The 12214-nt window shown below is 35.7% G+C and overlaps 1 protein-coding gene across 2 annotated transcripts in view; it reads left to right on the forward strand.

Moving 5' to 3' along the window:
• Positions 1 to 8282, forward strand: part of LOC145691035 (protein DPCD) — a 47044-nt gene extending 38762 nt beyond the window's left edge. For both annotated transcript variants that reach the window (XM_081766625.1, XM_081766634.1), the window contains exon 4: positions 8142 to 8282. In XM_081766625.1, the coding sequence (XP_081622751.1) occupies positions 8142 to 8246 (105 nt within the window). In that variant the 3' untranslated portion in view covers positions 8247 to 8282. The remainder of the gene's footprint in view (positions 1 to 8141) is intronic.
• Positions 8283 to 12214: the final 3932 nt, after the last annotated feature.

Below are 12214 nucleotides of genomic sequence, written 5' to 3' on the forward strand. Positions count from 1 at the left end.
TTTCAGAAGAACAACTTTTTTTCTTCGCATGTGATAATTTCTTTCAGGAAACGCACATCAACAGACTTTGCAGCAGTTGTCGGCACACATATGCTCTCCTCTGGGTCTGAGTTGGGGTCAACTCATGTGGCATAATGTCGCAACTCCTGATGGTTTTCCCGAGTTCGTAAAGGTGACGCACTACAGTGGACTGGGACATACCGAGATAATATGTGAATCCTCTTGCGCTTGTGAATGGATTTCCTTCAATGGCATGTCGTATGAACTCAGAATCTGTTATACTGGAGCGACCGGACATTGGCTGATCTTCAACAATTTTATAACCTGCACGAAGTTTCTGGAACCAAGTTGCTGTGTTGTGGTTTACTGTACGTTCCTTTCTCATGACAAGTGTTTTAGTCTGCTGCTGCACCGTTATGCCCGAGTTCACACAGTTCGAGCTCATATAGTAACAGTTCACGTATCAGATGTCATTGAGTATTCATCGTCACTGCTACTGATGGCTCACTGAAAATAACTGACGGAATTGCGGCCTCCGTGTTAAATAGTCCGCTTGCTACACCTCTAGGGTCAGTTTAAGCCAGTTTGACCTTGTACTTATGGTCGGTCACGGCCATATACCCGCCTGCTGTTTAAGGGTCTTTAGTACAGAGAAATTAAACTACCGCTGATTTTAGAGTTTTTCTGTAACATCTTCAAAAAGCAAATACGTAGTGAACTAAACAATATGATTTTGCATGTGATAACTTTACTATAATTCATCTATCTGCTTTTGGTATACTGCTATTTACAGAACCCGCAAAAAATGCTAAGTTTATCTACAGTTGCAAATCGAAATTGTGTAAATATTGTAATTCTTACGACTCACCGTGTAAATAATCAACCAATTCTAATATCAGTAGCGTACTGGCCACCCATTTTTTTTTTTTTTTTGGAGGGGGGGATTTTGAAGGCACAGTTTCAAGGTTTCTCCCAAATTGCGTACATGTAGTTTTTTTTTGAGACTTTAATCAAAATTTACTGTCGTCAAAAATGGAATCACAAAAATTCAAAGATATGACATTAATGAATTTAAATATTTATCCACTCACTGTTATATACCACACTGATACTTCTTCAACCTTATTAGATTTGATAACATCAAACTTAACAAAAGTCATAAATTTTGGAAAGCCACGGATCCTCACTTGTCTCGACATTATTTAATTTAATTAACATATTCTGTAAAAGTGCTCAAATATAGACCAAACATAACATTAAGGAAATACGTAAAAAGTATTGCTGCTGCGCTACTCTCGGATGCAGCCTCATTTCCATGGCATTGTATTCGTAATCTTGATACAATTAATCACAAAGTATCTCTGTTCACTGCATTCGTGGTAGTCCTATACAATAAATGTGCTCCATTGAAACGAATACATATCCGTAGACTGTCAAATCCTTGGATTACGCCAGAAATAATTTCTTTAATAGCCGAAAGAGACTCAGCTTTCCGATCATGCAAACAGGAGTGGGGCGTTTGATATATATATATATATATATATATATATATATATATATATATATATATATATATATATATATATATATATATATATATATATATATATATGTATATATATATATATATATAAAATTACGAAACCTCGTTACTCAGGCTATTAGGAATGCCAAATTTACGTTTTTAGAGATCTGTTGAATATTAAGTTGAACCAAGTAAGTTACAGAGCAATTTGAAAATGCTGGGAATTAACCATTCAGTAAACATGCATGTCGAATATTTCAGCACTTCTCTTGATGAGCGGCATCTAATGTTAAGCCAATGACCAGTAAACAAGAAAAAAATATACAAAACGTGTCAAAACAAGGAGTGTCCAGTGATCTATTTAGTGTGTCTGTCGTAACAATAACAGAAGTAACTGGAGCATTAACAACATAAAATCGAATGCTACTGGAGCAGATGATATTCCAGTAATATTGATTTGAAGCATTCTTTCTTATGTCTTAAACATACTAGCTGAAATTATAAATTTCTCGCTTTTTTTTGTTTCGTGAAAGACATTTATACATTCTTTGCCCAAATCTTCGACTTCAACAGAAGACAAGTTTCGTTCAATTAATATACCCCATCCCCTGATTTGTTTAAGATACCAGAAATCATTGTAAAGTAACAAATTCAAAATTTCTGATGACTCACTATTTTCTAAACAATCTTGAATTCGGTTTCCTTAATTATAGTATAACGAATGCATTAGTAAAATAACAGATGATGTAAGAGATGCCATGGATAAGGAAAAACTAACTAGTTTGGTGTTGTTAGACCAGCAAAGCATTTAAACAATTGATCATGATATTTTATTACTAAAATTAAAATGCTACTATCATTTTCAGAATCACCAGTTTGGTGAATGATATCATACTTAGTAGGAAGGAGACAGTGTACTGTTACTCCAAATGAGAGATCTCATTGGTTAAAAATAAAACAAGTGGCGTACCTCAAGGAAGCGTGTTGGCCCCCTTCTTTTCTCATTATGCCCTAATGACGTCACTAATGAAAATGAAAAGTGTGAATTACCACTTGTATACTGATGATTTACAATGCTATCACGCATCTTCAGCGGCTAAGTTGAATGAATCGATTGAAAAATTAAATGACAATTTAAATAACATTTGACGGTGGTGCATTGGAAATGACTTCAAAATAAATCCAAACAAAATGAAATTATTATAGGTGCGAGATCAATGCTAAATAACATTGATGAAGCGTTATTACGAACTTCAATTTTAGGCGTACCCCTTGCAATCTGGGAATCGTTATTAACACAATCTTAGCTGGTCATATCATACGAGGGGCGTACTATAATGATTTACCGTTTTATTTTTTCCGACATATTCATATAGGTTACATATCAACTGAAATAACCTTCTCTCTATCTTTACGCACTTTTTCCAGCAGTGTCAGCTTCAATAGATTCTCCTGCAACCAATTGTTTTGAGCCCCACGTATCCATGTTTGGAGAACTTGTTCAAGTTCATGAGTATCTGGAAACCGACGACCACTCAGAGGTTTTTTCGTTACCCCGAACAGATGTTAATCGTTGGGAGCAAAGTCTGGAGAGTAGGGAGTGTGGCAGCACTGTAAACTCTAGTTAATTAATGGGAGCAGGGTTTCCCGGATGGTGTGAGGACGTGCGTTATCATGTTGGAGAAGCACTTCTTCGGCTCATTTTCCTGGCCGCTTCCTTTGAATGGCACGACGTAAGAATCTGATGGTCTCCACATACCCTGCACTGTTAATTGTCGTTCTACTTTCCAGCCACTTGATTAGGATAATGCCTTTCGTGTCCCAGAATACTGTAGCCATACGCTTCCCAGCTAAAGGTGTTGTTCGAAATTCCTTTGGAGGTGGACTGTCGTGATGTTTCCACTGCATTGATTGGTGCTTCGTCGTCGGCTTATGGTAATGGAGCCAGATCTCATCACCAGTCCACAAGTCGAGACATGAAATCTTAGGAACCATGATGATGGCATCACTGTACACGTCCACATGACATTGTTTTTGCTCTGCAGATAAGAGTTTTGGAACCCATCTTGCACTTACCTTCCCCAACTGAAGTAGTTGTTCACGATGTGCTACAGGGTGTTCCTAGCTAGTCCTGTGGCAGCCTCCATTCAGAGAATGTACAGGGTGGCGCACGAAATGATCCACCATTTGTTTTTCTTTTATCGTTTTAGGGAAATAGGAAATCGCATTGTACACTTTTACAGCAGTAGCAGTACAGTTTGGAGAAAAAGTTGAAGAAGAAATTGACACCTAACTCACCCTGCTGCCGCTAGAGGGCTAGTTTTCAAGATGGCTGACAAAAGCAGACTGACCACAGAGCAGCGCTCAACAATCGTGCTTTTGTTCCATGAATCAAGAAGTGTTCTTGTTTCTCAAAGACGGTTTCGAGAGAGGTTTAATACCCGATGGGCTCCCTCCAACAAAACCATCCACAGACTGTATGAAAACTGTCAGAGGGAAGGAACAATATTGGAGCCGAAGCGTCCTCGACAGAAGTCTGTGTGTTCGCCTCAGAATATTGAAGCTGTTAGAGTTACAATGCAAAGGAGTCCCGGGAAGAGTCCCGACAGAGGCAGCAGTGTAACTTGGCATATCAAGACGTTCGGTTCAACGAATTCTGAAGAGTAGACTCCATTTTTATCCATACAAGATGACCGTTGTTCAACGACTCACAAATGATCACAAGCAGCAGAGATTAGTGTTCGCGCAATGGGCAGAGGGCAAGCAACAAGTCCTTCACAACGTTTGGTTTTCTGACGTGGCGCATTTCCATTTGGACGGAGTGGTCAGCAAACAAAATGTACGTTTGTGGCCAATGAAAATCCACGGTTGATTCATCAAAAACAACACCACACTCCCAGGATTACAGTGTGGGTTGCAACTTCCAGCCATGGACTGATTGGGCCATTCGTCTTCGAAGAAACAGTAAACAGTGAGCGGTACTTGACTATGCTCGGAATAACTTTGTCCCGCAGTTGCTTGCTACTGCTTTGCCCACCAACACACAGTGGTTCATGCAAGATGGAGCCAAACCGCAGACTGTGAATTTTGTCTTGGATTTTTTACACGAAATTTTTCACATCCGCGTTATTTCTGATCGGTTTCCAGACCGGTTTCATGCTGGACAATCTTGGCCACCTCATAGTCCTGATCTTAACCCATGTGATTACTTTCTGTGGAGGTATTTGAAGGAAAATATTTTTCCGAAAATCCCAACAATTTGGTACTCAGACGACTTCTTGTTCAGGCTTGCAGTGAAATTGATGAAAACATGTGTCGTCGAGTAGTGAATAACCTCAGTGTTCGATTAAATGCAGTTCATATCAACAATGTCGCCCACATTGAACATGTTTTTAATTAGAACATTTCTCCACAGTACACTCTTTCTTGTGACATGCATTTCTTTCTGTTCTGATTGTGAATAAAGTTTAAAGAGAATGGTGGATCATTTCGTGCGCCACCCTGTAATATATTTTTTCTGTTGAATGTTCCTCTCTACCACGACAAGGATGGCTGTGTTGTCACTGTTACTTGCCTTCAAGAACTACTACTTTTTTCGTCGAGGTGCTACACAGTTTCCAACCTTCTACCCAGTTGTACAGTGGTTTCCGTGACGGTACATGTTCTCCACACACTGTCACAAATCGCCTGTGGATTCTTCAGCGGCCACGCCCTCTTTCCACAGGAACCACGACGTCCAACGCTATCTTCCATAATCACTTTCCATGTTGTCCGTTAGTAACACTCATGGATTCAAGAAATAGCCTGCGCAAGATGCTGCTGTCATTCCCGTTGCCAGACGCTCCTAATTGCTGGATGAAGGTCCTAGATACCTGTGACTGCCTTCCCAACTTCAGTGGTCCATTGCACTTGGAACGAGAAAAGAAAGTGTAAATCATTATAGTACGCTACTCGTATAAGAAAAATGTACATAAAGATATATTTAGCCGTACATTCGTTACAGAGCCTTAAAAAATGCTTCCCCAAGACAAAAATTATACTAATTTACTCACTAATATTGTCTCAGCTTTACTAAAGATTACAAGACAGCTCATAGATTTTTATTTAACCTGAAGCTATATCATCATGCAATTCCTTACAGGAAACAATTACAGTGGCTTAATCTGGCAACTTTTTATTCTTACCGGAGTTTATTTGTGCTATACAAAGTTCTTAAGGGTGGTCAACCTGAATACTTGTATCAGTTTCAAGTCTTAGAAGTCTCTCACTTTATACAGACACGTTCCCCCGTGAGTCTATTAACATTTCACCGCAAAAAATAAATTTTATTCGAAATCTTTTATAGTAGGCATTATACGACTACGGAATTCAACTCCTGATACAATTAAAATCCCACCAACTATTTTCCTATCTAAAAGGAAATCAAAACATTATCTTGACGCAGATTACCAGTACTCTTCTGTAGGTTTTCTTTTATATTTTTAAGATTTCTCTCTTTTTTTCAAATAATAATAATAATAATAATAATAATAATAATAATAATAATAATAATAATAATTATTATTATTATTATTATTATTATTATTATTATTATTATTATTATTATTATAACGTTCTTTCTATGTACGAGTATTTTGTACATTTTAACTTTAATACATTTTGCTATTCTTTCATGTGTGCCAAATTGTTAAGAGTAAGACAAGGCAAAGAGCCTTAACAGCGTCACTTAAAACTTAATAAATAAATAATGAACGAAATAGAGGAATAAACGAAGTGGGAGGAAAAAATAAATAAAATTACATTTTTCGGTTTAACGTGCCATGATTATGCCCTTTAGGCTAAAGGAGACAATAATGAAGGCAGTGAATGATAAGGAAGAATTTGGTGGAATGAGAATATGGAGAAAACGAGAGTACCCGAGGAAACCCATAGACACGATATTGCCTATCACAAACTTATATGGCCGGGGGTCGAACCAAGGAAAAAGTAGAAGGAAACAGAAAACTCCACGCATAAGGTGATTTCCTAATTGTATTTCTTTTGCGAAAAAAAAATTCAGGGATGCTATGATGAAGAATTATTTGCTGTTTATCTGTCAGTGCCAAAAGTGTATTGTAGACAGTGATGTAAATTTTCCGTTTCATGAAAACATACTCCACTTTTTCCTACATCGTTGTTTAGCCTTAAAATTTATTTGTAATAAATATTGTCTGAAAAATGTTTCATGAAGCAAACATCTAACGATTCTTTATTTCTGCAAAAATTTCAATGTATTCTTCCCTCAAAATTCACCTTTAATCTTACAAAATCATATTTCGTTAATTTAATACGCATAAGACGAAGTTTTCTCATAGCTTTAAACACAATAAAATCAAAGCATTTCTTCTTATTTTCTGTTACAAAAATAATCTTCATAAGGAACTGGAACTTTTATGTAGTTATTTCATTACATAGGCAGGCGTATATGTAAAGAAATAGTGGAATTTTCTCTTTTGAAATTACTGATAAATTCACAGATTTTTTTTTAACTTTCTTGTTACATTTTAAACAATGGGGTGGAATATTTGTACTCTACGACTGGATTTATGTTCTCTGCACTTTACACACACACACACACACACACAGAGAGAGAGAGAGAGAGAGAGAGAGAGAGAAATACTATGTAAGTTTTTCTTGCAAATTCAAAATATTAGAAAATTTTCCAGTTCCCGAAAGCTAATTAGAAAAAAATTTTGTTCCTGTCTAATTTTCCTCTACAGGAATTCAATTTTATAACAATGTGTAGTTAAATATAATGGAAAATTTTCCACCTAACATCACTATACATAATATTCAAAATTGCCCGGGTTATGAAAATTTTTTCCACTTGCTTCTACAGAATAATGAACATTTTCCGATCCATGAGAATTCCTTTCACTTGTTTCTACAGAAAAATAAAACTTTCCGATTCATAAAAAGTTGTTTTGCTTTTTGCTTCAAAATGATGAAAATTTTCCTACCTATAGTAGAAAAAATTATCATTTTCCCATACACGACAGAAAATTTTTCGATTCACGAAAAATTCTCTTGTTCCTACATAGCACCGGAATTTTCTGAGTCATGAAAATTTATAGCTCCACTTTGTAAGATTTCTCTTCATGAAGTCAATCAAAGTTATGATTAATGAGGAATTATTACTTGATTACTAATATTTGCTTAGAACAAAGAATTTTCCGGTAAAATATAGGGGAAAATTTTCTGAAATGGAAAATTTTCCACCTCATATCACTAATTGTAGATAATGTTTATGTAATACACTATTAGATACAGATGCTACAACAACAACTATGGTATAATAGTAAAGCCTTGCCGCTTAACTAGTAAGGACACGAACCCTAATCTTTGCCTACTGAACAGTTGCTCCATCAATTAAACAACCAACGAAACTTTTTTTTTTTTTTTTGACTGATTTATCAAATCCCTGCTGATAAGGGCTCGGGGTCCCTGCCAGTCAAGTGCCAGATTTCTCTGTTATATATTTATCGATGTTTTTAGTAATATAAGTAAACTTAGTGTAATAATTTAAGTAATGTTATTTAATATTGTAACTTATCAAAACTTGTTTCTTCACTTCTAGTATAAGAAGCCTCCAGAAGTACTGAATCTCGAGAAGGCCGTGCTTGATGAAATAAGAAAGCAGAAAGCCTCAAAAGATGGAGATGTAGAATGCAATCCAAGTTAAACCATTAATTATCTGTAAATAAATATATTTCAAATGTTCAGTTTCTTATTTGTGAATCCCTAGAATGTTAATAGATACTGCACAATTTTGAGGTTTCTATTAGGATTTCTTAGAGATTCCAGTGAGAGATTCCAAATAATTTTGATTTCGATGTTCGCAGAGCATAGCATTTTTTAATACAAACAAATAAATTTCTGAAATTTTGAAACAGAATTAATATTTTTTTTCCATAGTGCTTTAAGAAGAAAAATGTAATGAACTGGTGTTAGAATATCTGTGTTCGAATCAATTAATATAGTTTAAAAAGTATGATAAATAAGTGATTGCTATTCAGTTAGAATGAAAACACACTCAAGAACTACAGGCGTTTAAACTTAGTGCACAGGTAATAATTAGTTTAGGGTAAATTTCCTTGAGTTTTCCCCAGAACACATTCCTTGCCGAAACTACGGTGAATTACCAACTTGCATTCCAGAAATTAGCACTCTACTATCAAATCACCATACTTTTATTTCGTTAAATTTTCTTAGGTATGAATCAAAATCGCTTCGTAAGATCGGTTGATGACCCAAATATGAGGAATTCAATTAATGTATTAACTCAGGCTCCAAACAATGTCCATTCACGTAAAGTTACTAAATAAAAATACTATCACAACAGCCTTCATGTGCTTATAAATGTAGGTTATACTACAGCTTTTAAAAGAACTTGAATGAGTACTCATGTGCGTAGGTATTCATTGTGTTGTACTACTAAGGAAAGTAATACTAGTTTCATATTTAAGTGGTTTAGTAAATTCAGTGCGTTAATTACTGAGTAATACTTTAGTAATATATGTTAGATGTTTTGCTATATAATCTTGCAAGTTAATATACACTATAACCTTGTCCGTAGATATTCGAGTATATTCAAATAATTGATTATAAAAATAGACAAACGCCTCATGTTCTGTTACTTTTTTTTATTCTTCGTTTTATTAGCAACGTCGTAGACATTTGAAGAATACATCATGTCCCTCTCTAACAGTAAGTCGTTTTCCTACTGAGTAGCGCAGATAGTTTTTCCTGAACTGACAGATGGCGATCATTGTTTTAAGCGCATGAGTAACAGACGCGAATCAACGCATGGGCAGAAAGAAGTGTTTTACATAATCAGCTAGCTCTACAATATTTTATAGCACAATAATAATAATAAAATCAGTGGAAACGTCCATTCAAGAACAATATCAATAATAAAGTCGACATGACTCTATAGTCGCAACTCTAATGATGTAATACCCGCAAGAGTTCAATAAATAGAATAGAAAATTTACCAATAGCTGAATTAGAAGGTTTAAGCTTTTTATATCGTATTCAACTGATGAAAGAGTCAGAAATCTTTTATCAATTTATTGATAACAAATGCAGATCATTACAAACAGATGAAAAATCCTTCAAATTCTTGGCAAAAAGTGTGAACATATATTTTGAGTTCAACTCTAGATAATGGTGCACTAAAAAGCGCATGCGTCAAAATAATAACTGTGTCAACTGTTACCGTTGCAAGATCTTTCAGCACAATGAATCGAAAAATTACACCACTAAGGAATCGACTCGGAGATTCATCAGTGAATCACTGCACTAGGATATATTTTGAAGGATGATATGTTCCAAGCGAAGAATGTTTAATCCATACTCTTCAGTGGTATGCATCCAAAAGACAAAGAAGGATCCGTTTGGTTTAAATAATTTCATATATACCAATTTCTGGTATTTTTATAACATTTATTAAGTTGTAAAATAGGAAGACGATTATATTTTCATGATGCATTGAAATTCAAAGCATACAGTACATTTATTTTTTATTTATTTATTTTTTAAGCAAATGAGATTTAATTCAATCATTCACTTAAAGCACTAAAACGTGGACCTACTGTTTAATGTAGAGTCTGAATAACACAGTGAAATCAAACCCTGGTATACTATGTCGGCGAAGTGTTTTCAAACCATACATTCACGAGGAAACACTGAAATATGCACAAAGTTGCGCAAGTCTGGTGGGATCGAATTTACTAAGTTCCCCATGAACTTTCTCCGCCTTAAACCCACCCTACATGACTTGACAATTGATTATTCTCTACTTATTGGCATTTTATAATTATTTATTTGAACTACAAATGTAAGACTTACAAATTTTATGTAGCTTCGTATGATTTCTTTCAGTTATATTTCAATTTTACAATGTAGGTAAAGAGTATTTATTTGTTCCCTAAACTCTTGACAAAAAAGGTTAATATACTTCAGGTGTTATAAATTGTAAAGTGAATTAATAAAATATTTTATTTTTTCCTTAACATTATCTTGTATGTGAGAGTAGCTTAGAAAACAATCCTTCGAAAATGTACTGCCGACTGCTCTCGTCTCCCGCGAGAATCAGGTCTCTCTCTATCTATGTGTCTGTCTATGTGTTTTGATCAGTAGCGTAGCCAGGATGTGTGTTTGGGGGGGGGGGGCAAATGCTGTTATAGGTACACATAGAAAAATTACAAACAAAAAAATATATAAACATAAAAATATATAAAAAATTACAAACATCAAAGTACATTGTCGGACCTCTTTGGGGGGGGGGGCGGCCCCTCTGGGCCCCCCTTCCCTACGCCACTGGTTTTGATGCTCCAGGAAAAAGTCCATTGAACAATCCAATCGGGTAAAATGAGGATCTATAAAGAAGTATCGTCCAGGATGATTCCGAAAACTTAATGAGAACACACAATAGAATCAATAACTTTAAATGAGCATTAACTATGATGGAGACACTAAATACAGTGTGCGAATTAGACAATTTATATTGGGGGAATAAAATTAGGCCAACTTGAAGTAGAGTCTGAAGGTGCAATAATTCAAAATGAGAAAAAATGCCTTACCCTCTCCATACAAACACACATAAATATGATATGACATCTGTAATAAATAATTGATTTATTACTTCAACAAATATACCGATAATAACTATGTATATATTGTTTGACATGCGTACAACACACCTAACCTTTCTGAACGTGTTTAAATATTGTATTTACTTAATAATTCGGCCCGAGTGATAGCCATGATTACAAGCATATGTTAATTTTTCCGCTCAAATTGAAATCTTCCATTTTGCGTTATTACACACAGCCTTGCGAAAGAAAACCTGCTTCAGTGTTGCAAAAACCACTAAAATTATCAGTTAAACCCAGTGGTGCCCACCCCTCTCATGTCCATTTCGCACCCTCCCTAAATTGTCTATCCGTAGGTGTTCTTCCATGAAAAAAAAAATCTTTTCGATTTAATTTTTACACCCCCTCAAACATATTTATATAGATTTTTAACCCCCCCAAATATTTCAATGACGCTGTTTGCGTCATAGTCCCCCTTGTGGGCACCCCTGGTTAAACCAGATTTACTTTTAAAAATATCTACGTATTAGCCTATCATACGAAAAACGGATTGTTGTTGGATCCCGATTTCGTGCATCAAGGTCAAATCGAAAGTCAATTCAAATTTCGAGCTTGCGCTTCTACTTCTTGGTAATGCTGTGCCCTCCATGTTTTTATTTTTCAAATATCGATTCCATGAGCTAAGGAAATAAACACTTATAATTATTTGGTCTAGGAATTAATTCGTGCGGGTGGACAAGAGATGGCGCAACGAACGGAGCGTCCCACAGTTCCGTGTATCCACACATGTGTTGCAAGCCCCTGTCATCGCGTATCGTTCGTAGTATAGGGCAGTGGATTAAAGCGTCAACAACACCAGTTTGTAGTTAAGTGAACATGGCGCAATTTGTGCCTGATAAAGTGTTTTTGCGGGGTGTCCTGCTGCATTACTTTAACATGCAGAAAAGTGCGACTGAAAGTCATCGTATTTTGGTGGAAGTGTATGGTGACCATGCTCTAGCTGAGCGAACGTGTCAGAAGTGGTTTGCACGGTTTAGAAGTGGTGATTTCGGCT

The sequence above is a fragment of the Thermobia domestica genome, chromosome 1 (assembly GCF_964235325.1).
Source record: "Thermobia domestica chromosome 1, izTheDome1.hap1.1, whole genome shotgun sequence".
NCBI lineage: Eukaryota > Metazoa > Arthropoda > Insecta > Zygentoma > Lepismatidae > Thermobia > Thermobia domestica.